The sequence below is a fragment of the Nothoprocta perdicaria genome, unplaced genomic scaffold (assembly GCF_003342845.1).
Source record: "Nothoprocta perdicaria isolate Ctin4 unplaced genomic scaffold, notPer1 scaffold_12, whole genome shotgun sequence".
NCBI classification, from domain to species: domain Eukaryota; kingdom Metazoa; phylum Chordata; class Aves; order Tinamiformes; family Tinamidae; genus Nothoprocta; species Nothoprocta perdicaria.
In genome coordinates this window covers 2,519,879-2,547,426 of record NW_020454316.1, presented here as the reverse complement: position 1 = coordinate 2,547,426, position 27,548 = coordinate 2,519,879, and the positions used below count along the sequence as shown (strand labels likewise).

The window sequence follows — 27,548 nt, the reverse complement described above, 5'->3', positions numbered from 1 at the left end:
GCCAGGCCCGCCCGCCGGCCGCCCGACGACGGCCACATGGCGCCCGCCGCGGGGGCTAATGGCCGCCCTTCCCGCCCGCAGGGGTCACCAACGGCCGCCCTTCCCGCCGGCAGGGGTCACCAACGGCCGCCGCCGGCCCGCGCATGCGCAGTGCGCCGGCCCTGAGGCGAGGCGCTGCCTGGCGGGGGCGGGGGGGAGGGGGAGCGAATGGCGGCAAAATGGACGCCGCGGGGCTGGGGCCTGTGGGGGTCGTGTGGCCGCCTACCCCGCTCGGCCACACGGATAATGAAAACGTCTCCAGCCCTCTCTGTCGCCAAGGTGGAGCGCGAGGTGCTGAAGGGCATTTGCAGCCCTGCTCTATTAATTAACAGATTAATTAAGTCACCCCAAGCGCAGCCAAGYGAGCGCCCAGCGCCTCGTCAGGGAGCTGCAGGAACGTGCCTGGACAGCGCCGGTCCTGCCGAGTGCTGATCCGCGCTGGCAGGCGAGCGCGGCTGCTCCCCGGCTACACAAGCACCTGGGTTCMCAGCTCTCGGCTGCCTTCCCTTGCTCCCCGGGGGGATTTTGTAAGCAGGAAGGTTCCAGACCAGGACTCGTAACTGATGGTGGTGCCTGGGGATGCTCTAGTCATAAATAACCCCATCGTGCCTTCACCTTCCTTAGTACAGAACTCAAAGAGGAGCCAAACATCACATAGGTCAAGTACTAGATCACAAGAAGTTACCTGGTCCATCAGTGGGCACAGCATTGTCTGCAGCGTTAAACTGAAGAAGTATTTATGAGAATGCGTCACTCCCTCCTCGTGGCAGCCACCGCAGGGACAACTTACCTGCTACTGGAAATTCTACCTCACCACTCCCTATTTTCCTAATTACTTCTGTCATTTTGCTAGCAGTGGGCTTTATCTGTTCATCTAGAGTATCCCTAGCATGGGGGAAGCAAGGTGTATATATATTATTAAAAGCTTTCTTTCCTCTGGCTGCAGCTTGACGCCTCTCCTGGCTCCTGTTTCCTTATGACATTTGAGGAAATGCAAGCCTTGTTGTTAACTCTGAAGTTATATGAGTAATTGATGCTTGAAATAAAAGAGTAAAGCTTGCCTCTAAGTGTGTTTGAATCATCTGTGATATATGGATACAACCTATTATAAATGGACCTGAGAATCTCTTGGTAGTTATTAGTTTCTTACCCACATGAAACAAGTTAAGAGAAGACCTGCTAAAATCTGTAAATTACATTTAGGCTAAAATGCAGAGATTATCCCATGGAGTGACTGTTGCTTTCCTCAACAAGTCCCAAAGTACAGACACACATACACACACACTATTAAATGAAGACAAAACTAGGTTTTATGCATTTTACAAAAATAGTTTTTGATGAGATTTAATGCCTGTCTCTGTTTTACAGATGTTCCAGACAAAAGCTACCTGCATATTTTATACATAAGAACAGAACAAGTTGGAACATCCTCTCTGAGCTCATCTTGTTTGAATGAGTGTAGTAGGTCACCTAGGTAAAACCTGCCTGTAGCTTGTTAAAAACATCATGTTAATGTCAAGTTTTCCCAACAATGATCCAGGAAAAAAAAAAAACACAAAAAAACAGTAGTTCCTTACAATACAGTTAAGGAATGGCTGTTTAGGTAATAATAATAAAATGCACCAATGTTGTCATGAACCTAGTAAGCATTCAAAATGACTAATAAAGTTATATAGCAATAGAGCACTGATAGGTTAGATCTTTTCTGTTTAAGTTAATTAGGAAGCTAGAAAATTCTTTCTTAACAAAATGATGACCAAAGAATACCAGAGACCTTACCCTGGAGAGGTTATTTTCATTGGATGTTTTGCAACCACAGGCAAAACAAGGTATTTTAGCCTCTAGAGAGGCCAAAAGACTGCATTTTGAGACTTCTTGTATTATAATTCTCCCTCCCAAACAAGATTTACAAAGCAAATGCTAAAACTGTCTCAAGTTAAGATACAAATAAATAAACTGGAGTGATATGACTCCAACAGGATACTCTTGACTTATGCTACAACAGAAAATAGTCTCTTCATAAATCTGAGCATTGAGTTGTTTTAAATAGTTTACATACGATCCAAGCTCTGCGACTTGTCACTTATTTTTGGTTCTTCTTCTCCCTGACCTTTAGAACATACTATGAGGGATTCAGAGAGATTAGTTATATCCACTTCCAGAAGTTCCAGAGGCTCTCACAGGTATCCAAGTCCTGCCAAGGAAATCTTAAACTGAGGTCTACTGCCCCACTATAGCACTTAATGACAGAATGAGATTTTAATTAACTCCTGCTGTTAAAATTCAGCATGCTGCCAAATTTTAGTCTCGAGTTTGCAGGCCTAGACTTAAGAGTTGAATTTCAGGAAAGACAGCAGCATTATTTATTAGCACTTGCGAGTCCAGTCTCACAGCAATTAAGGAAGGACTCAAGTCACTCTTCAAGTTAGTGGGCAAGGACAGTGGGGAAGTTGCACCTAAGACGGGTACCCCGTGGATACCCCAYGGGTACCCGAGGGCAGCAAGCGAGGCCGGGCAGCCCTCAGTTCCGAGACTCCGAAGAAGTTGGGCTGCGAACGGTTGACATCAGGTGGGACTTGTACGTCTTGCTCAGGCCCGTCATCCAGAACTTRAGAAGCTTGACGTTGTCTTCCTCTGCAGCTCCCAGGATGCTCAACAGTTTCTGGGTGTCCTCTTTGGGTCTGCTGTCCACTTTAGTGAATTTGAAGAGGACCTTCACTTTGCTGCAGAAACAAGAAATTCCTGTCACTATTACAATGGATCTGCACACATCAAATTGAACACTGTGAGCAGAATGAATGGTAGCATCTGTGGGTGCCTAAAGAAACTAAATGTTAATAAAAACTTTAAAAATATATATATTCCAAGGAAACTATTTTCATGCTTTAAAATGAGGAAGCTGGGTGGGAAAGGAATAGGAAAAAAAGGGGAAATTAGTGGTCCTTTTCACTAGCAATGCTCCTAAGTCTAGTGTGTTTTTTCATTCCACTGAAAAGTTAAATTGATTAACTGGGACAACTGGAAATCTTTCCTGGGAGGCACATTTAGCATCCATCTGGCCTTCAAGTCAATGTTAAAATCATATCAGTTCATAAATTATTTCATCTGAACTGCTTGCCATCTTTGAAATGCAGTGCCTGAGGGTACAACCATGACATYTGTTTGGCATGTTGTCTGCACTAGAACGTAGCGTATATTGACAGGCTTATACATATTTGCATACTTAATCGTCCTAATCTATATAAGGCTGGCAAGTATTGTCATGTAGGTAACTTACAGATGCATCAACTGAAGTGTAAACGCTGAGAACCAAAGAAAGTCAATAGGTAAATCAGTCTCGGGTAGAACTCTCTCTTATTTCCCAACAGCAGAGTTAACTTTGACTTTAGTCTTGATAATAGTAATCTGGCTAGAAATTTGTTCTTTATTCTGCAAAAAGTCATTTGGGGATTCATGGGGAAGCTGTTTCATAAAAAAACACTGTAGKTGCACTTACTTCATCCACTCTTCCTTTAGGCAAACAAGGCACTGATCCACAACATCTACGGACAGGTTCTGGTTGGTCAGAGCAGCTTCAATTTTGTTGAGGATGGTGGGGCCAACTACAAGAACAGAAAGGAGGAGAAAAAGGGTGAGAAACAGGACTTGGAAGTTACATATTCTCCACTGCATCTTTACTACTAATCATTGCAAGGAGTGGGCCATTGATTCATCCTATAAKCTCTAATGTATGTTTGTTCCACCTCTTTATCAGTTGCAGAGCACTGATTTGCGCTCATTTTTCACTAGTACTTCCACTTGATTATTAACACTGTCCTTTCTACATGCAGAAGGGTATACCATTACATTAATAACATTAATAACAGCACAACACATTATAATCTGAGAGCTAATCGAGCCAACTTCTTTTGTAAGCCAAAAAGAAATCCACCTGTTTTATAAGGTGAAAAAATAGTCTGCCTTGATTTAATTTCCAAGGAAGAGGAGTTAAAGATCATCTCAGTAGGGAAAAACGTCTGATTCAAGAAGTAAAACAAGATTTTACTCTTTAAAGAATATGAGAACACATACACACACAGAAGTTCAGGGGTCTTTGTTTTATCCAGACCCCGTTAAATGAAAGTTGCTTAAATTCTGTTTTATCTAGTCTCAAATCAAAAGCTAGTAGAAATGCAGAAGCTTCCTCCAATATGAAAAAAAAGAAAATCTTCATTTTTGTATAAAATCTCTTATCATTCTGCATGTATATATCCTCTTTGACTGTCCATCAAATGGAACACTAACTTGCAGCTGGCCTGTACCTGTAAACGTGTTTTACTTTTGTGTATTTGTCTCTGAACGTCACTATGGTTACATTTGAAATCAAAAAAGGTCATCTTTTCAAAGCACCCACCTCGATCTGCAGCAACAGGGCTACCGCTGGTGACAACAAACTCATACTTGTTGAGGGACTGCTCGTCCTCAAACAGAGTTGGGTAGAGGTTTGTCCGAGTCGCAGCGCGAACTTCCACCAGGACTGCAAACTCTAGAGCAACAAAAGTCCAGAAAAACATCAACTCAAATAGCCCAGATTCTAAAAATACAGCTAGCTGCTTGCTCCAAGAAAGCCTGACTTGGGCAGCTTATAAGACTCGGTCCAGCAATCACCTTTGCTCATTAGGAACCAGTCAGCTATGGTATGACCAGCACTGCCCGCAGATACCACACCAGRGGCACTAGCTTTAGTCCATGCAGTATTGTTGTATGGCAGAAAGACACAGAATAAATAAGCCAAGATGGTAGGAAAAAAAGAGAGGGTTTTGCAACAGATTCTTACCGGATGATAGGATGTGGGRTGGGATTTGTACGTGGGGGCTAAGCCCTAGGAAGTTACAGCGATACGCCTCTTCRTACTGGTCACTGTAGGGGATGATCCGCACGCAACCGACAGGCAGCATAGTCTAGTAAAGGAAGGAGACACATCAAGACCGAACCTGGAACTAAACCAGTAAAGTAGAATTTTTCTTCCCCTGATTTGCAGGGCCAGCCAAGGCTTTGAGCACCACTAATGAAGTTTCTGTTGATCTAGGGGATTAGAGGTATCTTAAACAACTTGGAAAACTATGCAGCTGCTACACAGAAGACAAACAAAATGACTTTTTTTTTTAAACACATAATTTAGAATACATTCTCCACCAGATTACACGCTAGAGACGGGCCATTATGAACGCTTGACTACCAAGGAAATATGTGTAAAAAAAGGTAGCCAAAAAGCAATGGAAAAAGTTCCTACCCGTAGCACCTCAAAAGCAGACTGGACAAGATCCATGTCTCGAGCTTTCCAGATGACCTGGTTCCCCATCAGCACATGCCAAGCCAGCATGCGGAATGCTGATGCCCCGAGAACCTGAAACAAAACCATTCTGCATTGGCAACGAAAATTAGTGAAGTAATTATTCTGGCCTGTTAAATACATTACTATCTCATAAGAAAACCACTAAGGAAAAAAAAAAGGCACAGAAATAACATGAAAGTTCTGATAGTGTTATACACAGAGTAAGAGAACATCAAGGTTAAGTGTTTGAGGGTTTGTTTTGGGGTTTTTTTGACAGGAGGTATCGGACTGTCTTGCAAAACAATCCCCTCTCCATCCATGGTTTCAAGATGAAAGAGCAGGAAAATATCACCATATCAACATGCCTAATCCAAGATCCAACTAAGCACTAAGCTCAATAATGGAACAACAGTTTATTTTCCAGCTTCCTCCAAATCCTTTAGTTAGGGATTGCATGAATTAGTCCACTTGTTGGACAAGTTAGTGGTTTCGGTATAATGGCTACACACCCATTTAGAGAAGGACTAAGCTTTATTAGATGGCAACAACTTTCAAGCATTTCTCTGATCTGGGTTATGTTCACAACAATGATGCAGTCGTGAAAGATGAAGCAATATTCCTAGACAAGCCCATACATGCGTGAATTTGCAGGTGGCACACTGATACCTTCAGACATYCCAACATAAGGAGACTAAAGGGATAAAATAGTATAAAAATCAAAAACATGGGAGTTCATCTGTCAAGACTGTCCAGAAAAATAAGCTGCCRCGAAAGAGATTGTGGAACAAATGCACTGAATCTTCTCCCTCGTCCACGCAACTAGAAGAACTGAAGAAAAACTAAATCTGCACAGAACTATTTGTTTGGTTTGCCCATTTTCTTTTCCCCCTCTCAATCACTTTTTTTGTAAGAAAATGAAACTTGGCTTTGAAAGTGCTGCACGATCTCTGTATTAGATTTTTGTCATTGCTCTTGGGAACAGGACAACTGCACAATTTGAGAGAAATCATATGATGACCTCCCACGTGATCCTCAGAGGCCCAACACAAAAGGACGATGATCTCAGAGACAAGCAGCGTCATTAGGGATGCAGTTAACACTGTCACTAGCTTTCAAATATCAAACTGTTTCATGGTTGTTTGTTGACTCAACTAACTAGCAAGGCAAAAGCAGGGAGCACAAAGAACCATGGCAGAAAGCAAGTGCAGACTGCAGGAAAAAAACCCAAACTGATTAAAAGACCTTAACAGGAGAACAAGAGGTTATTACTTTTGAATCCAGCATACATCAGAGCACGAGGGTGCTTCTCTTACTTGTCTCATGTGCCTGAGGGAACGAAAGACAGACAACCTCCTGTGAGCCACATTCCAGCTATTGCAATCTGGCATTAGAGATGTTTCAGGTGGGCATTTAGACACTTCCTGCCCTTCCACAACATCTGTCTGGGCAGAAGGCTTCTCTTCTTCCTCAGAACCATCCCATCCTTCTGATTCTTCTTTCAGGTCTAGATCAAAAAAAGCAAAATTGCTGCTCTTTAGGAATGGAAACTGTCTTAGAAGTCCCTACGCACCCTGTAGCCAACTCTTTTTTGCCTAGAGATGAGGAGAAGCAGTTCACATTGAGAAACACTGAAAATACTAGTAAAATTCACAGACAGACCAAAGAAAGAAGTGTAATTGTATTTCATACTTCAGATGCAAGATAACGTGCATAGAATTTTCATATATAGAACATGYCTCTTCTTTTGACCAGCTATGCATTCCCTATTTTTCCTTTAAAGGTCATGACTAAAGTTTTCTAGATTCTAATCTAAATAGATTACAAAAATAATTCAGCGTAAGAAAAAAAAATGTATAATCCTTTTAGAAATTGAGTGAAAAAATTATAGAGGACAAAGTTTCATATCTTGTGACTGTAAATTCTCCTGGCCATTCTTTGGGAGGCCAGCCCGGCCACCCAGCATCACTGCTRCCCAAGTGGAAAACAACACGTGTGCGTGCAGAGTCTATGAGGCCAAGGGACTTATCTCACATTTGTGACAAGACTTATCTGCATATAGGAGAACACATCAGCTACTGCATGGACTACCATAAAGGGGAAGTCTGACAGATGGCTCCACTTAGGATGCTGATGAAAGGAGTTGGTGTTTCACCATCCACACTGTTCTCAAAGGTTCTTCTGGCTCTAGAAACTTAAGTCTCACCTGCAAGTTTTTCCATCTGAACRAGGGTGTCTTCTGTTGGTGCTCCCTCTAGGAGCTTCTCTGTAAGTCTGCTGCCACAAGCTTTCAAAAGCCTGGAAACATGGGAAAAAAATAAATAAGAGAAGTGCTCATTAAGCCTACTTGCTGGGTACAAAACTCTTGGTGCAATGAGCTTAACAAAAAATCTGATCACTCTCTGAACCCTCTGCAGTTCCTGTGAACACTTCTCAGTGTTTTCTTCTACGTGTAACTGTCACTGCTTCTCACAACTACTGCCACGCAGTCACTGGCCTGTCTACCATTTTGCAATTACCTTGTGCAACACTTATCCCCCATCCAAGTCACATGCCAGTGTTGCAACCCTCTCCATGGCATCTTTCCAGGGAAGTCTGATGAGCAAGTCAGGCATGGAGCAATGTGCTGCGGAATCTCACGGACACACTACGGTGCCAAACGCTGCATCTCTCTGCGAGCTGCATCACACAACACAAGGGCACCTCCAGGTGAACAGCTGCTGTACTTCAAGTGCGAATCCCAGCTCCAAGACTAGAGCTTGGAATGTCTTTTCTTGCTTTTTTTCCACACTATGTTCCATACTACAGAGCCATTCCATCCAGATGGACGTGGTTTCCATTAGCAACCACATTAATAGATTTGTTTCACAGCAAGAGAACTTTCTGCCCTAAAGGCACCAGAAGGTTGCTGTCTTTCTGTGCTTAACTCCCTCTCACTCAGGGACTGCTCTGCAAAGCCCAGCTTCCTAATCGAGGACAACCACCCAAACACTCATTTCATGTTTCCACCATTTCAGAAGATAAGAATTTTCTGTTCTTGGAGGAATCGTAGAACCCAGAAACATTAAATGCATTACCAAGCAAAGGAAGTATGCAAACATGCCCACAGGTTTTCATCGTTGGTGAGAGACGTTAAGGAGCGAGCGGCATTCCCATTCCGCTGGTGCAGGAAGGGAGTGAACGCCGTGTTCATCCGCTGGGCACGCTGAGGGCACCCGTACTGCTCTGCTTCAAACACCTGTGGCACAAAATAAAAGGCTTAAGCAAATCCAAGGCAAAACAACAGCCAAAAAGAGCACAACACATACAGTCACTCAAATGGCACTGGAAATAATGGTATAGAGAGGAAAATCTTATTCAAAAATTGACTAAAACGATGATCAAGCAATACTCATGCTTCCCGAAAGGTTCTTCACAACTTGGGATACTTGAATTTCTAAGGGTGCTGTGAACTGAATTTCAGGCTGTGAAAAATGGACGACTGGTTTAAATTGACTTGAAGTTTGTTCCTCCTCTCCTACGCCCAGATACAAGACTCTTTTCCCTTGATGCCGACTTTAACAAGCTTCCTGGCTGCAGTGACCTGCATTAGCTTTCTGATTCATCTGTAAATCAACTACTATAAAGTTTTAGAAAATCTGACCCACCTTGAGTGCTTTGCCTTGAAGTTCATCAATGATGCCTCTGATTTTTCCCAACAAGAAAGGCCAGGAGTTGATGAGATAGATCCGGTCCATCATGATGGTGATGATGCTGTACCAGCGCTGGAAGCCACGAGCCAGGCTGTCTTTGATGAAGAAGGTGTGGCTGAACACAAAGCCATGCTGTTCATCTCCGAAAAAAATAGGGCCTTCCCGCCCTGGGCAGACCTGAAGAAGAGGGACACGCACATCAAACTGGTTCAGCACATCACACAAACCTGCTTGTACAAAGCTTCCTGCTCTTTAACACTCCCTGCTTTATTGCAGAAAGAAAAAATTGCATTTAAACAAACATAAAAAAGGGAATTTCCTATGATCGCAATGGGAGAGGAAGAAAGCCCCAAGGATATCAAAGATCAAACCCCAAAATTCCAACCAATCCTGGAATGAACAGACTCCTGTGTCTTTCCTTCCACCTCCATTCCTTCYCTTTTTCCAGGCTGCACAGAGTGGCTAAGCAAAGCAGTATCCTGGATTCAGAGCAATGCATAAGCCCACAGAGGGGTCTTCTCCCCGGCCTCCCAGCCAGTTACCTCACAACTGAGGCTGCGGACGCAGGCCTGGCGCACGATACTGAACAGCTGCGGGTGATTGGGGTGCTGGTGACTGACGTACTTGATTGAAGTCTCCTTGTCGTGGCTGACGTATCCGGGATGTCCTCCTGCAAGAGAGCGGCAACCCTGAAGGCAGAAAAGCAAAATCCAACTGTAAATGACTACGCAGCTACCTAAGGTTTCCCAAGGCTTCTGCGTTTCCCCTTCTTAGGGTGCGGAAGGGATACTGACATTTGCAGATGCAAATGCAAACATTAATTAAGTTGGACACAGGATGTTTGAGGCAAGGTCGGAGCTTGAATGCAGCTCCTCATTTAGCTCCTACGGGCTGTTTCCTCAGGTACTTTGTATTACTGGTAGCCACATAGARAGGGTTATGTTTCCTCAGATATCTTTTATCACTGGTAGCCATATAGAATGACAAGCACAGGTCACATGTTTGGGTTTTCTTCCTCCTAAGCAATGCACTTTGCACTGGAGAACCCACGAGGCCTTTAGCAAAGCAAGAGGCCGYGGATGTCTGCACAAACACACACTTGCCTCGCACATGTCGGACTTCTTGGGCCCTGGGCTGCTGGAGTCGGCGCTGGCACCTTCGGCAGGGCTGTGCGAGCGGATCCTGCTGCTCATCTGAATGCCRCCTTCCTCCTCCTCCGCCTGCTCACTCTGCCCCGCGAGGTCCCCGCTGCTGGCGCCCTGCGGCAGCGGCGAATGCAGGACCTCGGTGCAGAAGAGCGTGCGGGGGCCGTGCAGCTCGCAGAAGTGRCACAGGGCGACGATGGCGTTCATAGTGAGGGCTCAGCACACCGGCCGGGCCTCCTAAAGGGAGGCAGCCAACAGCGTCACTAAAAAAATTAAGGCACCCCATAGACCCATCCAGCATGATCCCTAATGCATTCTCCCCTGTGAGACCGTGGGGTTAAGCCCGGCTCAAGGGACTTTGTGCTCAGTTCATTTTCCCCACAGTGGAAGGCGCRGACGGCACCAGCTTGAAGGGGATTCTCCCCGTGCCCCAGCGCGGCCCTGGCCCCAAGCTCCCCACAGGACGGGCCCCACCGGGTGACAGACCCCCACAAGGAAGCGGGACCGGCTGCTCGCAGGGCACCGGGCCCGCTGCAGGGAAGCGGGGCCCAGGGCACAGCCGGCCCCACCGACCCCTCAGCGGCACCGGCCTGCCCTCGGGCGCGCGCGGGCCCGGCCGCGCAGGCCTCGAGGGGGTGACGCCGAGGCCGCGGGCAGCTCAGGGCGCGAAGCGAGGCGCGGGGCCGGCGCCCCAGGCCGCGGCCCGGGCCCCCCTCCCGCCGCGGCCGGTCCCGGTCCCGACCCCAGCCCCGCTCACCGCCGCTCCGGGCGCGCCTGACACACCGCCGGCCCGCACCACCCCTGCGGGGGGGGAGGAGCGGGGAACATGGCTGCCCCGTTCCGCCCGGGCTGCCGCTAGGGGCGGCAAGGAGCGGGACGGGGMCGCAGCGACGGCGGCTCCGAGCGGCGGTAACGGAGCCGAGACCCGCGCGCCGCTTCCACGAGCGCCCGCCCGCCCGCTCCCCCCCTGCGGAGCGGCAGTGGTTCAGTCCACGACCGGCCTGTTCATAGGCGTTGGGCAGAACCACAGCCCAGAAACAGGGGGGGGAACTAACGTGGTAAATTCCCTTCCCTCTTCGTGCCCCGCACTCTCGCCGCGCTGTCCACAAGCAACAAATCCCGCCTAGGCCTAGGACGGGACAGGGACCAGCCGCCTCCTGCCACCACCGCGGGGTCGGGCCCTGAGCCGGCCCCGCTTCCCCCCTCMTGGAGAAGATGGTGCAGTCCAAAGGTGGGTCACATGACGGCCGCCCCGGCGGGGGGGGGGTGGATCGCGCATGCGCCTTGGGCGCATGAGCAGCACGAGCTGGGGCCTGGTTTAAAACTTTCCGCATTAAATATTAACTTCTTATTCCCCCTTSCTTTGTCATAGTGAATACAGATACATCTAGAAATGAACCCAGGCCCTTCTCAGAGGGAAGAGCCTCCTTGCAGTAAAAGGAAGGAGCCCATCTATGAGCCCTCTGCCCCCTTCTGTCATTGCCAGTGTCCTTATGTCCGTGTTTATCCCCAGGAAAAGTGAAGGGAAAGGTAACCCCAAATTCCAGGGGTTGCGATTTTCCTTTCAGGCTTCAAAATAAGCAGCTGTTGGCTTAACCCCGTCCTTTTACAATTGTTGGTGACCCCTACACTACTTAAGCCTTCCTCCATGTGGTATCAGAGAGCTGGAGCATTTTTGGAAACGGGACTAAGCTAAATCCAGGATTGTATTATTCTCACACAAACACATACACAAAATTGAGTAATTAAAAATAAAACCTACATTTTTAACATTGAGCGGCATAGACGCTGTTTTCTGCAGTTTAAGCCTCAGAAGTAGCGCACAGTCGTGGTGCTCCATGGAGAGGTGCCCTCAGATCCTGGGACCGTGCCTGGATTTGGAAGTTAACTCTTCTGTTGGAAAAAAAAAATGGCAGATGGTCAATGAGAGCAACGATGATCATAACATAAGAAATGACGTTTGAATGGAAAGAGATCCCAGTTGCAGCAAATGCTTGATCCCGAGCCTATCTCATCCCAAAGCCCATCTTGAATTGGGCCAGCAGCAGCTCTCTGTAAGGACATCCTGTGCATTTGCACCCCAAAAAACTCTTTTATTAGAGATACAGCAGGAAATCCCCAAAAAGCTACTGCCAGAGCTCACACATCTGTTCCCAAGACATTGTCCCACACAGACAACAGGTGTTCCCCTCCAGCCAACCATAATTGCTCATCCTGAGAAACCACAAGAACAAGAGATCCCCCAAAAAGCTAGGAAAAGGCCCAGCAAGACAGACCTACCCTCTCGTTCTTTCAGACCAGCCATTTAAGACAAATTAAGAAGAATTGCTCATTTGTCATCTTTATTTTCCAATAGTACATTTGAACAACGTCTCAGGTCTACCCTCCTCAGCCAGTTTGGCCATGCAGAAGACAATTCCTACGTTATACAGAAAAACCTGTGGAAAAACGACACACGAAACGGCTGGCAGCCGCGCTGTGGAGAAAGGGGGATTTGTATAGGAGGCGTCAGCTGGAGTTAGCGAGAAGCATATGGTGCAATGGCAGCACTGCAGGTGCATTAGCCAAGATCACGAGTCAGGGCTCCCCAGGGGCACAAAAACAGGAGAGGTGGTTGCAGACAAGCAGCTTTGAGCCATTTGAAAGAAAACAGCAAGAAATACCCATGCACGTCAGCACCTGCTAGGTATAACCAAACTAGAGACCCCTCCTGTGGCTGAAAGGCGTAGTTGCAACCTCGTGCTGCCTTCATAATTGTGTTTTATATCTTGGTTAGTTAAGATGTGTGAAAATAGGATGAGTTAGATATCAGAGCAGGCGTGCGGCGCTTTGCAATTGCACCTTGCAGTCATGCACAAGGGGAAGAACTAGCCCCAGCGCTCCTCTCATCCCGAGTTCAGAGAAACACARCACGCAGTGGTCTTATATTCTACAAAGTCCTTCCTTGCAGCAGCTATAGGTTAAAACCAGCAAGCTCGAGTGTTCTCWAAGCTTCATGGTTGGCCACAGCCCATGCTCTTAGTTCCAAGACCGGAGGGGGCTACTCCATTAAAAATCTGGAAGACTTGATTTCAAGAGGATCTCAAGAGGTGCAGATGCCAGGTGTTACGTATTCATCAGATCTCTAGATAGAAGCCTTTTTGCAAAGCACTTGTRGTGAACGTTTTCCATCTACTCAACTCTAATAGTGGGACCTGACTTTAAATTTTCAACAACCATCAGAGTTCAATGGCACGCTTATTCACAGCAGGAAAAAACAACATCAAAAAAACAAAACGCCCACAGAAGAAACACAAAATGTTGGCAGGTCTCTTAACTTTCAAAGCATTGCCCTTAAACAAATGAAGAAAAATAGCATTATGTTTAACCTGACACTATCACAAAGCAATCTCGACCTTCCTTTTGAGGTGTAGTATGGATTTACTTCACCTACTTTAGGCAAGAAAAAGAAAAAAGCTGCTATTTGCCACTGCTCTCAGCAGTTACGCCAGGTTCACTAAGAGGCACTAGTGCTGCGAAACCTTAGCCGCRTTAAGAGGACATTTCTGGTTCTTCTCAAGCCTCTTGAAATCACTCTTTGTACGTTCTCCTCCGTCAAGCCAGCCCTTGCTGACGGAAGGGGAGCTTTGCACACACTCGTCTACGTGGCAGGCAGGGGTTAGGCACTGTCAGTACTTCTGGTGACTGCTGCATGTGATTGCAAACGCTTCTGCAGCCCAACTTGGTGCTTGCGCCCGCAGCGCTATGAATCACTTGTTTAACACTTCCACAGAGCAGAAAATTGTGTAAGCATGTCCAGCACTGCAATCACTGCAGGATTACCTAGGAAAAGACTTGAAAGATCATAAATATCTTTAATTACAGGACTAGTAAGGCAAATTATGAAAAAAAAAAGATTTTGCTTTAAGATTAGGTGTAAGAGTTGCCTTTGAATGTGGAAGCCGCTGTGATAGGAAGCACAAGTACTCAGTGGTGAGCTACAAACACTATGGACCTATGCTGTGTTTGCTACTAAATTGCTATTTTATACCTTATTCACCTAAAAAGAACAGCCTGGGGACATTTCACTTCTACCAGAGAGCACACCCCTGTCAGAGAGGCTCTGCTAGAACCTTGATGGCAGTTTTAAATGAAAACCCCGACAGTTCTGTATCAGCAGTGGAAGCACAAATGGTATATTTTCCAACCACCRGTGACCTCGATACATACAAGTTTCACACAGCAAGAGCCAGAAACACTTAATTCCCACTTAGGCACCTGAAAAAAAGCTGGCAGGTTATCAGGAGTAGCAAGCAGCTTCTATTCAGGTGTTTAAGCAGGAAGATTGGATGCTGAGCTGCTCACATTCCGACTTGACGACAGGTTTATTTATGTCTGAGAGCAGGAGATTTGCACTGACATGAAGTGTTTCGAAGGTGCTCGAACAATAATAATCTTCAAGTACATTAAGAGCTACAGAGAAATAAAGAGCCCATTCATTCAAAGAGAGAAGCACTTCAGGAATCCAATGACAACGTTTTGATGTTTGAAACGGTGATTTAAAAAGCAGATGTTATTCCAGCATGGTAGCTCCAAATAAAACCCCACTTTTAGGACAGCTGTATGGGATTCTATCATAGAGAAYTGCTTTCTTTGGAAACAAAGAAGAGAATCTACAGCATGGCCTTCATACTTAGACTGATTTCCGACACAAAACTCCCTTATGCCAGATTGTATAGGAGCAAGAATTTCAATTTCTTTCAGTGCGAACAACTTCAGATCCAGCATCCTGTAAAACACCAGGGTCTTCCAAATATCATGTTGTTTAGGCCCAAGAAACGTGATCTAATAGCAAACATTACTCAGAGAAAAAGCTTTGTACCAGAGTTTAAAAAAAAMCCATAAATAGATGTCATATATGGAGGCCCTACAGCGATTTCGGCTTTTCAGCAAAACCACCTTGCAAGGACTCACTAATACACTCACCCTTCTGGGAAGAGGAGCATGGTTCTTATCTCATCATTTACTAGACAGCAGCCAACTACAAGGGACATATGCAGATTATTAAAATTTACGGAGTCTTACTCAGGCTCCCCAGCCCTCCCCCTACCACCATACAAATGATCAATCTGCACTTGGAGCCAACTTTAAATACAAAATAATGAACCAGTAATTCTCTTGTAAGTGAACCAACACTAGCTTGTATTCTTCCCTGAATAAACACCTTTTTTTCTTTTTTTTTTTTTTTTCAGAAGAGGAAATGGACTGCTACAGAAACACAGCAACATTCAAACCCTTTAAAACAAAAGGTAGATTATTTAATGCATTAACGATGTTAATCTGAAGATAAATAAATCCACAACAGACTTAAGTTTCTTTTGAGATTTCCTTTTTCTTTGCAGAGAATATTTCTGAAATTATACAGTACTGAGAGGGTGTTCTTTTATTTTCTTAATGTCCAGGTGTAAAGCAAAGCTCAGTTCTCTCTGCTCTCTTCATGGAACTCCTCAATGCCCTATTCCAGGCGTGATTCTCTTAAGCTTTTACTTGAAAGCGGAGTGGTGAGCAACATTAATTTCAGGAATAACTGGATGGTTTGGTCCCTGAGTCATCTTCTTGAGAGCCCATACTCTGGAAGGCAAAGAATTATTTCTTCAAAAATAGGTCTGAAGATTTACCTTTGATTCAGACAGCTTAGAAGTTAATAGGTAGGAAAATAAAGTGCATACGCAATAACTTACATTTCTTGTTTTTACAAAGCATTATCTTTATCCAAGTTACTTATATATATGAAATTATCAACACAGTAAATACTGACGTTCAGTGTAACACATACTCACTGCACTGTCTTCCTTACTTTTATGGGATACTAAGTAAATTACCTTCTGCACGAACTGAGGGTTCACAGTGATCTCTTGATCCATGGCTTTCAGTCGTTCATCAAGCTCTATACATTTCAGCATCTTAAGGAAAAGAATGAAGAAAAAAAAAGAGCAAGTTAATTTTTGGCTAGCTTATAGAAAGGTATTCAAGCCATTATAAAAGTTCAGGTCAAAATGTTCTTCTCCATCTCCCCAACAAAACTGTTAGCTCATTTTCTCTTTTTGATTCACKTCTTCCTAACAATCCTTTCTAAGGCCACTGACAGCCCCACAAGGGTTCAACCACCCCAGTTTGAAGGTAGATTATCACCAACCACCAGAATTAATCTATGAGGTCTACCAAACTTTCTAAACCGGTCAATTTAAGAGTCTTCAAGTTACCTATATTATGTAGTCTAATGAGACAGCTGAAATCATGCAGAAAATACAACAGGGAACTCATTGGTAGTAACTGACTCCAAATCTAAAATATTTAAATATGAGCACTATGAAATATGACAGTAATGATTCTCCACATTTAAAGTGACCTGACTTCTTCCAGCAGTTTTCCGGTTAAAGGACTAGGACTCTTCAGTAGATTCCAACTGAAAAAAAAAAAAAAACCCTCAAAGATTATTTACCTCCTGATCAATGTTATGAAGCATAGCTGGATTGTTATATTTTTCAGGATTATCATGGAAACAGACCATACCATCTTTCTGATTAATACTTGCAAATATTTCACCATCTTCTATCTGAAATGAGAGAAGGTTTAATACAAGTTATATCTAAATATGGAATTTTGTGTAGCTGCAAGAGATGGCTGGCTTGTAGGGTCATCTTTATCTTAATTGCTTTCCACTTCTCAACAGTTGTCTGAAGCATGTCTCATTTTAAGCAGAGACTATTTCTTAAGACTTTGAGAACAATGCAAACACCATAGCACAGTAACAGTACTTCTTTCTCATCCTAAAACCRGAAAACATTCCTCAAGCAATCAGAACATTTGCTACCAAAACACCTGAAAGTTCTTACTTTGGATCTATTTCCTAAGTAGGATAATCACAGGCCTTACCATGTGGAGGACATATTTTTCTGCTTCTTGGGGTCCTGACAACTGCACTCGACTTGCCATATCTTGTAATGATAATGTAAGAAATGTCTGAAATGCAAAAAGTATCAAATCATCAAAACCCGATGCTGACAATTTGCCCAATCAAACCTATAGGACCTACATAACTTCATTTCTTGAAGTCCAACGGGCAGGATAAAGCAGAATATGCAGTTATTACTTAMAAAAGCACCAGAGAAAGAAATTACTCAGTTCCCAAAGATATCAATGTGCACTCTGCAGACATGTGCAGTACCCAAGTGGTGGAGTCATTACTCCATTTCTGCAACCCTTCTTTCCCAGAGAACTGTCCAGCCTCTCCCCACATCTTACACMCATAAGGCTTGCCCATTTCTTCAATTCACTTCACAAGATGCACGTGCTGCCTTTCTCCAGAGGTTAAGTCCACTTCAGCAAACATCATTTAAGTTAAGCTTTCTAAAAAGCAGCCCTCCCCAATCATCTTTATAGATTAATCTTATCACTTCAGCTGAGGTAGCATACAACTCCAAAAGGAAGCAGACAAATAGATATACATTTTGTATTTAGATTAAAGGAGCTACCCATGGCAGTATCCATATTGAACTACCCTTGAGATAATGCATAGGTAGCTAAAASAGTTTGTTTTCCATACAGAACATTTCAAGCACTTACAGCATTGTTTGAGAGGCAAAATTTAAGTTTTAGCCATTTTACTATGAGATTGTTACATTATCAGTTTGCTCTGATATCAAACAGTTTCAGAGAAGCACTTTGAGGGGAAAACTAATYATTCAAACATGTTTCTCAGCAAAACAAAACACGCATCTTACCTTGGTTAGCCTCTGAATATTCTTTTTGTACAGAGATGACAAGCATTGCTTAACCAGCCCCATATTGTTATCCCTTGTGAAGGTTTCACTGTGTTTGTTCACCAGATTTCGAAGCTCGGAGGGCTTATTGGTTGAATAAACTTGTGCTAATTCATGGTAAGCATTGCTAAGGGGCTGCAATTAGAAAAACAAAGATTTTCTTTAAAGAACATGGGAGTTCACCTGAATTACTTCAAAATGTCAGTTGGTTGTACTTTCGTATTAGTATCTTAATTAAGATGATGATTTTTGAACACTTTAAAAAGTTTTGGATACAAACCAGCAAACTGGGAGTTAATTAAAGCAAAAATGCCTTCAGAACTGGGTGATTTTCATAGGACCACAACTCTTTTGACAGATATTTTTTCTTCTACCCTGACCTGATCAAACTACTTATGGACTCTTTTAACTCTCAGCCTTTTCAGAAACTTTTATTCTTTAGAAAGCTAGTTTTGGGAGAAACTCAATATACTCTAGTTCTGTTTAAACTACAGACTGTAAACTACAGTCTGCTTATTCAGAAATATTAGAGAAGTCTTCTCTGACCAATTCACAGCAAGCAAAACACTGAAAAGTAGGCATTTCAAGTCTAAATCTCATGCCAGCAAAGACTGCCATAGATGTTCAAAGATCTGTATTTCACCTTGCTCTACACTGTGCAGAAAATGTTTAAGTCTAAAATTCTGCTGCTCTGCCACACATACAATTGAGAGCGCTTGAAGTACAAATGCTATTAACACAAGTTCTGTTTCAGAACAAATTATCCAACACTAAGCATGCAAAGTTTTGTCCTAGGCTTGGGATTTAGTTTTATTCCCTCTCTCCACAAATCAATCAGTTGGAAGCAGTTTCCTGTTTACTTCACAACTCTTCTTAGCTTTGCTAAGTCGCTTTGCTTAGTTTGGCATATAAATTCCGACTAGTGTTAATTCACTGCTGATACTGAAAGCGTCACATGTGAGATTACATTTCCATTACAATTCAGTGCATGTCTGTCTGCTTTCCCAGGTCAGCACTGCTTTCCTTCTGCAGAYGGGGGAATAACTGGAGCGGAGGAAAGACGGACAGTTGTTTTTCTTTCCCCTCCAGCAGTCACATGGAACAGTTGGCTTAAATACCCTKTCCTAGAGCAGTTCACCAGCTACATATGGTATCAACTTCAGCTACGTGAAGTTGCAGTTGGACTATTTTAGAACACGGGGACTACGTATTGAAGGCCAAGTGCAATTTGAGACTTGTTGATGTTCTGAAAAGGTAAAAGTCCATATACATATTACCAAAATCACCAAAACTATTACCAAAATAGTTATAATTACGATACCCTTTCCAGCCTATTTAAGCTTGCAAAAATGTGTTGTCAGTATGAACAATACAGTTTACATTTTTGTGATAGACTTTAAGAGATGCCCACAAACAATCCTTTGCCATGCCTTTCATACCAGAAGGACATTTCTTCCTAGGTCACATTGTACATTATTCCTAATGATCCAAAACATTAAACAGTACCATAAAGCAAAGGTGCAAAAATTCTTGCCCGCGTGGATGGCAAGTTTAGATTTTTTGTTCTGTTAGCTCTATTCACAAGACTTACCTTAATGAATCTACCAACTATCTGGGAAGTGTATTTTGGTAGCTGTTGAACTTTGCCAAGTAGTATCAAAGAAACTAGAATATACTTTTTATACGACTCCAACATAATATGACTGACTGCCATGGCTGGAGTAGTTATTGCCTGAGCAGGAGAGAAAGAAATTAAATAGAAAATCAATATGCTTCCTGGTAGGTCCCMGTAGGTATCGTGTGCATAGAAACTCAGTTTAAACCCACACGTACAAAGGGTACAATAACATACAAAAGATCACTTTTGAGCACTGAAACCTAACTTCTGTCAAAATTATCCCCAAAAAGTCAAAAAAGAGTAAATTCTACACTAGCTATTCAAATCACATATGTTGCTACAATGAAACCTATCCTAAAATAGCTCTGTTAAGATCAAAGCAAACTTCCTTCCTTTGTATGTATCTAAAATTGTACTAGAAAGCACCTGCAATTACTTGTTACTAGAAATGATAATCCAAGTCCATAGGATCCTTAAAGAGTTCAGTATATTACATCATCAGATCTCAGATTTAAGTATGCTGGAAGAGGCTTGCAAGATAGGGGAGGATATCTTAGTTTACTATGCCAGCTCTTAAGAGTTCATCTTTACTTGTGAAAAATAAAAATGCCACACCATTTTATTTTGTGCATTTGACATCATTTTTTCCACTCTTTTCTCAATTTCACAGTTGTCTTATCTTTCACAGAGAAAATAAAAGCAGCAAATATTATAGACTTCCCTCAAGATTAGCAAAGGTCTCAGGCAACAAAACCACTCAGCTCATTTTAACCGAGAACACACCATTCTGAACGTCAGCCTGTGAACTGCTTCTTATGCAAACAGCAATAAGCAGGCACTCGAAAAATATTTACAGCAAGATAAATTTAACATCAACCTTTGTGTTGGTGCAGTTTTATGGTGCAATAGTTACGTGGCTATAAGAGACCTTCTTAGGGGAAAACATTTCCAAAGATAACTTGCCATTATTTGTTTCCTCACTTAATGCATTTCAGAGAGAACCACTCAGGGCACACCTTCAATAAAGCGACTTATAAATAAAAGCTATCCCAAATAATTTTTATGTTTAACTATGATTTACATGTTAAAAACCAAAACCAATGCAAATGATGAACAGCTGCACAGATCTATTAACAGAACTATAACCTAAAGAACTAAAACAACAACTGGTTATATAAATAACTTTATATTAGATACACTGCACTAATAAGTGCAGGTTTTGCCAGCAAATCAGGATGGATCTGTTTTCTCAGCGCTATTCCTCAAGCCATTTCTGCCCTTCAATTGATCACATTTTAAACTTATTTTAATTTAACATTACCTGTTCATAAAAGTAGAGTGCTCTTTCAAAATTCTTTAGCCCAGTGTATATCATCCCACCATAATAGTAGTAACATAAAAAGTGCTTCGCATCATATGCCCCATTCTCTTTACAAATATCCATCATGTCCACATCTAGATACGGGAGGGCAGGTTTAAAGCATTTTGCTAACAAACAGAGCTATAAGAAAAATAAACCAGATTTTCATAAATTAGCCATTTGCATTCAAGCTTTAATGAGGAAGAAATTGAACCCCAGTTAATTTAGCACTATTTAATAAGTCTTACAGTATATGTCAGATAGCACACTACTCATTATATCATGATCTTTGAAGAACTCTTAACTTATACTAGTTCACAAACAGTATTATCTAAATCCTAAAGAAACTGTACTCTGACAAACCTACTTGAAACTCCAGGCCTTCCAGACTATGTGTTGGCAGCACTAGATATTGCACTAAACATTCCTGTCCAAACCTAAATCCCAGGAGCCAAGAATGAGACAGAAGTGGCAAATTCAGGCCAAAGGCACCAACACAAACATGCCTTTTGTCAAACTTGAGCAAAGAATATCTGGATTGTGCACTTGAACTGTCTATGTCTAGACAGAGCTGTGCGTGACTTTCTGCTCAGACAGAAGTGATGTCAAAAGACTTTTACAAGTGATGAACAAAACTAAACATCTGAGGAGATGCACTGAACATTCAAAATACAGAGGATTTTATTTCCGTATAGCACGATTTATTAGCGGGAAAAGCAATTAAAAACTACTTCATATTGCCATAGGTAAACATGCACTTCCTCAAAGGTCTGTGGGTATTTTTAAGTTTATACTCAGAATAAGCCCTAATATTATTACTCTTACCTGGCAGAGATCTGCATGTATTGAGGTCAGCTGGTTTGTGTTCATCTGCATCTTGTCTATGGCTTGTCTGAGAATGCTAATTCCTCGCAGGGGCTGTCAGAAATTACATCTCTTTCAGATAATTTCTCATAGATGGCAGCACATTGGATCTTATGTTGACACTTACAAATGAAAAATAACACTAATTGATAGGTTCCATTAAGTAACAGTTAACTTGAGGTTGTTCCCTTTTTGTACGATATTGCTGTCTCAGAAAATAAATTTTACTCTGGCTATATAACATCTCCTGATAAATTACAGTTAGCAATTCTGCTCCAAAAAGACAACCTCATCAGAAATACAGTAGTTTTTATTGATAAGAGACTCTTTTCCTAAAACCTTAGGAAGTCCCACCAAAAGAACTCTATTTCAAATTTTTTTTAAAGGAAAATGTCCTGAAAAAAGACACATTTCTTAGTATCAAAATCATTACTTAAGCTTTTTAAAAATAAATTTATGTTCATTTTAAGGCATTTAATTAAGAATGTTACCTGGTTGATTTGAAAACACTGAAATTAGTAACACTGACTCACCATTACCAGCAATATTTGCAGCTCCATTCTATTCATGTACATATTATCTGAAGAACATTCTTGGCACTGCTGCTGTGTGTGCGCTTAAAATGACCTTCCCAACAAGTTTTACACTCAATTTTTCCTTAAAATCTAGATTTAGGTTTGTTTCAATTTAGTAGATTTTTAAAAAGGAGCTGCATAAATATACCTAAAATTAAGTTATTGGCAATTCCGTATGAAGACATTAAGGGACTGGATATATAGGTAGTTTATTGATACTAGACGATACTTGCTCACCTGTTTTCTTTCCACAAGGGCATTTGTTAACTGGTGGCATAGGCCAGCAACTGAATACAAGTCAGGAATGGGCAAGGAGGAAGAAAAAGAGAAAAAACAGCAGTGAGAATCAAGAATAYCACAGTATGTAAAGAGATTAGCATAGACTCTCAAAGTGAGATTAACTTACAAGTGTCTGTTGCATATCTAATGTGCTCCCCATTACAAGTGCTGATAAAAAGCTGCACCTGTGAGAATAATGTTTCGAAGTCAGGGATGCTGGGCATAGAAAACTTCACAAACCTAAAACAAGGTAGAAAAAGAGAATGGTTTAACACTTCACTTTGGGGGATGAATAAGAAAATTCTTGTCTTCATCACTAAAGTCTCTGCAGATGCATGAAGCTGCTTGGAAACAAATCCAGTGTGTGTTATTACAAGTGGCATATGGTCTGCACTCCAGGACTACGTACCTCATCTCAGTAAAAACACTTACGTCACATTAAACATGGATTTCCCCAAGAGCTGCACAATACTTAAAAACATGTTTTCAGCACACATCTGTTTTGCACCTAGTGAAAACTACAATTAAGAACCAACTGTGGCAAACAGAAGARTGATTTTATGTGATATAGTAGTTGCAATCACAGTAGGAACATGAACTAAAGAAGATGAAATTTAACACTCAGCTATGCATAGCTTCTCCTGACACCTTTCCTTCTGTATCGTCTCCRGCTTGAATGTGCTGGAGGTTCTTTGCTATTAAACTATTAGAAGTGAATCCCTTTGGATGAGCTCTTGATGTTCACTTGAGTCTCTCTTCATGTTCAACAGACCCTTTAGCATTCTGCATCCCGAACACTTGCACACTGCTTTTTCTCTAAGGTTAGCTACCATGATGTTCATCTGACTGCAATGAAATCTTTTGCTATGCATCCTACAAAGGTCACAAAAAAAAATGCAAAACAATCTATTCAATGCTGTTGGAAGGTATCCAATCCTGCAGGAACTGAAGSTTCTGCACACTGGAATATGCAGCTCAAGGCTACCTAGGGTACCTTCCACACAAGGGTAATGATCGCCCTAGTTAAGCGCTGACACCCCTTCCTCCTCTCTTCTCTTGCAGTCTGGCTTACTAATGCTCACCAATCAGAAAAAAATACTAATAGATGAAAATGTCAGTGTTACGTCTTTTTGCTGAACATGTAGGAAAAAAGACTTATGCAGATATAAACAACTAGATAGAGGAAAAAATAAATAAAGAAAAACCAACAAGCATAATATTTTACAAGGTCCAGAATCTCTTTCCTTTGAGAACACAAACCTGCCTGGTGTTCTTTTTAATAAAGCGTGCATCATGCAAAGAAAATAAGCACCATTATAAGAAGCGTGGAGCAAAAATATCTTTGTCCGAAAGTAAGAAGTTGTGCTGACAGTTCGTGACGTTTCCTGAGGTTTTGATACCAAGAGATTTAATTAAAGGAAAGCAACACTTACAAGACAGCAAGAACGCCTAACGAGTGTTCCTGCACATCCAGGGCACCAAGCACTGTATCCAGATGGGAGAGATTTTTTGCTAGCAGTTCTCCGCTTTTATTGATCAACTCACAAAGCTGGGTCATTTGCCCTGAAACATGAAGCATTGTTATCAGACTCTAATTAGAAAACACTCATGCATTCCCGTCCTTAATTACCCTTGCTACCCTCTATAATCTGAGGAAAAAAAAAAGTAACATCATCCAGAGAAATTACTTTTTGGTAATACTAGTCATTTCTTTCAACAAGTAAGGCGTCAACAGTATTTTATTTTAAAAGGAAACCATTAAGGTTCTGCCCCGTGGGGCTGTAAAGAAAATCCCAAGAGCATTTTTTTTTTTGAAGAAGCTATAACCTTGTCACAAAAGACAACTATTTTGAAATAGGAAAGTATGCTATACCCCAAAATCGTATAAAGAAAGCAGATTACCATGAACTGCTTGAAAACAAAACAAAACAAAAAAAACCTTCAAAGAAATATTTTAAACCTTTCCTCTTTCTAAAGCAAGGTTTTGTGTCTATTTTTGATCTCAGAAGTCCCCTCAACCTTAAAAAAAATCATTATAAGATGAGGAAAAGCGAGTCTCTATTCATAGGGATTAACTTTATTTTAAAATAGCCTCTGGCCTTTTCCTTTGAAAAATAAAACCTGGGAACCCTGAAAGTATAACTTCCAAATAACAGAGAACTTAAAAGGTCTGCAGGGGCAGTGTCCAAGAACCTAGAATCACAGCTCTCAGCCCTGAAACAGCACTCTCTACAGGGCATTTTTTCCCTAAAAGGAAAAATCTATCCACTCTACTGCTACCATCTCATATTCCCCTTCAGAAATAAAATCGAAAAATTCACACTGCAGAAGGAGAGAAATACCCACATGGGGTCAGACAAAGGTCTCCTTATCTAATCCATCATGCAGGTGCTTCGGGAGGATGACAAGCTCACAAACTTGKGCCTCCTGTCACAGCCTCCAAGAGTTTGTGCTCAGGGGTGTTCTGCCCAGCTGATTACTCCCTAAAGGACCAATTTCCATGAATTTGAGCAGTCTTCTCTCAAGCTTTTAGCACTGCAAATCCTTGCAATAAAAAGGCCCACAGCTAAACCGCCTATGTATAAAGCAACACCTTCTTTTGTTTATTTTGTACTTGCATCTTGCAGGTGCAAGATTGYCTCTCGCATCTGATACCCCAAGTAAAAATTCTATATATTAACTGGGGTAAAATAAATAGTAAGAGTAAAATTGAGCTCTATCCAAATGTAACTGCCAGAGATAAAGTCTGGGGCCATGGAAATCACCGAAAACTGATGCTTCCTTCTAGGGAGCGAATATCCCAAGTAGAGAGAAAAAAAAAAAAAAAGAGAGAATGGACTTTCAGGAATATCAGTATAGCTAGAAAGTTTAAGAATTAGGAAATACTGTACCCACATGCAGGAAGAAAGAGTTTAGCAATAAAACTGAGAAAGTCTTAACGATGGATATTAAAAAAACTTGGCTGGGGGGAACAAGATATACAGTCTTAAGCCTTCCAATAAGTAAAAACAATGGTAATAAAAACCACTCAGCAGAGGAGACGGGAGCTTCCCCGCGCCCCAGACGCAAAGGGCCTTCACCCCCTCGCGCCGCCCCTCCTGCGGGCGCTGACAGACCGGGTACCTGACGCCAGTCAAGGCTCCCCCCGCGCCCCCGGAGCTCAAGGCTCGCATTTCGGCTGCCTCCACGTCCCGCGCCCCCCGCGGAGGCTCCGGTACCGACCCCGCCGCGGTGGAGCAGACGAGGCGCCAACCCTGTCAACCCGGCCCCTCCGCCGCCCCTCGCGAGCGGCGGGGAGGCCCTAAAGCACCGCCCGGAGGCCGAGCGAGGGCCCGGCCGGCGCCGCCCGCCCCATAGGGCCTCTGCACCGGAGCGGCGCTGCCCACCGCGGGCTCCCGGCCGGGCCCGCCCAGCACCGGGCCCTGCTCGGGGCGAGGCGGCCCCGCTCCCGCCGCGGTCACCTTGGGCCGAGAGCTGCCGGACGCTGTTGACGAACTGCTCGAGGGCCGACGCCATCTTGGCGGCTGGCGGCGCGGCCGCGCGCGGGGCGGGGCGGGGCGGGGCGGGCGGGGCGGGGCGGGGCGCGGACAGCAGCCCGGCCCGGCGGCGGCGGCGGGGGGAAGCAGCGAGGGGCCCTGCGGCACGGGCGCCGCCGCCGCCAGCCAATCAGCGGCCGCGGCGGGAGCCGCGCCACGCCCGCCGCGTTGCGTCACTTCCGCCGCCGTCCGCTTCTCCTCTCGCGAGAGCGCCACCCTCCCGCCGTGGTTGCCGCGGCAACGGCCGCCTTCCGCTCCCCAGCGGAAGTGCCCGCCCCCACAAGAACACCCGGCGCGGGAGGCCATCTTAGTGCGGGCGGCCGTGACTCAGCAGGGCTGGGGCGTGACGTCATCATGGCGTCATCCGCCCCCTCCCGCGTCACGTTGGCACGGGCTGCTCCGCGCTCCCCCCCTTTCCTGTGCATGACGTCACGAGCGGCCCATATGACGTCATCCAGCACCTTTCCCCCGCAGTGAGGACTGCTCTCGCCTTCACCAACTCACTTGGTTTCCGYAGCTCGTTTGCCCTGTGCGAGGATCGAGGGCAGTGGGCGCCCCTGGGAAATCTTCCAGAATTGGGGTGAAATATTCCGGATTTGGGCAGTCCTGTCAGTGCTGCCGCCCGGGTTCTGCTGTCACCGGCGCTTCCCTGATGTGTCCTGTGCTGCTTGGCAGGGGCACAACGGACGGACCCTCATGGGGCAGTTTCTGCGGCTGCCGGCACCTAAATCGCCCGCTTCACTGTGCGGCAGGTTAAAGGGCAGCAAAGCGTCGCTGTCGCACAGCTTCTCCTGGGGCCATTTATCCTGTAAAACGTTCATATCGCAGAATCACGGAATGGCTGAGGTTGGAAGGGACCCCTAGAGATCACCCAGACCAACCCCCTGCTCCAGCAGGGACACCCAGAGCACGGGGCACCCGTGTCACATCCAGGCGTGTTGGGAAGATCCCGAGAGCAGGAGCTGCCCCAGGCTCCCCGGGCAGCCTGTGCCAGGGCTCGGGCACCCTCACAGTGCAGAAGTTCCTCCTCACGTGGAGATGGAATTTGCTGTTTTAATTTGTACCCATTGCCCCTTGTCCTGTCACTGGCCACCACGGAGACATACAGACACGTATGGACACAGACGCCCATTTCATTAGAGTAGTCACTGTGTGGGTGACAGTGGGCACCAAGGRGACACACTGGGACACAGGTGGGTGCTCAGCACCCCTGCCATGCTGCAGTGGACACCAAGGGGACATTGTGGGACACAGGAGGGGACACAGTGGGACATGGGTGGTGCTCAGCACACTGCCGTGCTGCAATGGGCACCAAAGGGACACGCTG

At 44.1% G+C, this 27,548-nt stretch overlaps 3 protein-coding genes across 4 annotated transcripts in view; all 3 read right to left on the bottom strand.

The window, feature by feature from the left end:
* Positions 1-733, bottom strand: part of PLD6 (phospholipase D family member 6) — a 1,634-nt gene extending 901 nt beyond the window's left edge. Inside the window, exon 1 of the mRNA XM_026053919.1 lies at positions 725-733. Within this exon, the coding sequence (XP_025909704.1) occupies positions 725-733 (9 nt within the window). The remainder of the gene's footprint in view (positions 1-724) is intronic.
* Positions 734-2,557: 1,824 nt separating this feature from the next.
* Positions 2,558-10,758, bottom strand: FLCN (folliculin). The gene is made up of 12 exons (XM_026054244.1): positions 10,674-10,758; positions 10,146-10,424; positions 9,585-9,731; positions 8,998-9,219; positions 8,428-8,588; positions 7,557-7,648; positions 6,667-6,857; positions 5,312-5,425; positions 4,856-4,979; positions 4,433-4,564; positions 3,536-3,641; positions 2,558-2,762 (listed from the first exon to the last, which is right to left on the bottom strand). Exons 2-12 carry the CDS (start codon positions 10,392-10,394, stop codon positions 2,561-2,563), a joined length of 1,740 nt encoding a protein of 579 aa, XP_025910029.1. The 5' UTR covers positions 10,395-10,424; positions 10,674-10,758; the 3' UTR covers positions 2,558-2,560.
* A 2,321-nt stretch (positions 10,759-13,079) lies between these two features.
* COPS3 (COP9 signalosome subunit 3) lies at positions 13,080-26,239 on the bottom strand. Of its 2 annotated transcripts, none has more exons than XM_026053981.1 (12): positions 26,147-26,239; positions 24,119-24,248; positions 22,813-22,925; positions 22,644-22,693; positions 21,793-21,885; positions 20,929-21,108; positions 19,581-19,721; positions 17,951-18,124; positions 17,103-17,189; positions 16,669-16,782; positions 16,049-16,129; positions 13,080-15,797 (listed from the first exon to the last, which is right to left on the bottom strand). In XM_026053981.1, exons 1-12 carry the CDS (start codon positions 26,199-26,201, stop codon positions 15,744-15,746), a joined length of 1,272 nt encoding a protein of 423 aa, XP_025909766.1. In that variant the 5' UTR covers positions 26,202-26,239; the 3' UTR covers positions 13,080-15,743. The 2 variants fall into 2 exon arrangements, with proteins under 2 accessions (XP_025909766.1, XP_025909767.1); XM_026053982.1 differs by lacking the exon at positions 26,147-26,239 and adding an exon at positions 25,908-25,925.
* Positions 26,240-27,548: the final 1,309 nt, after the last annotated feature.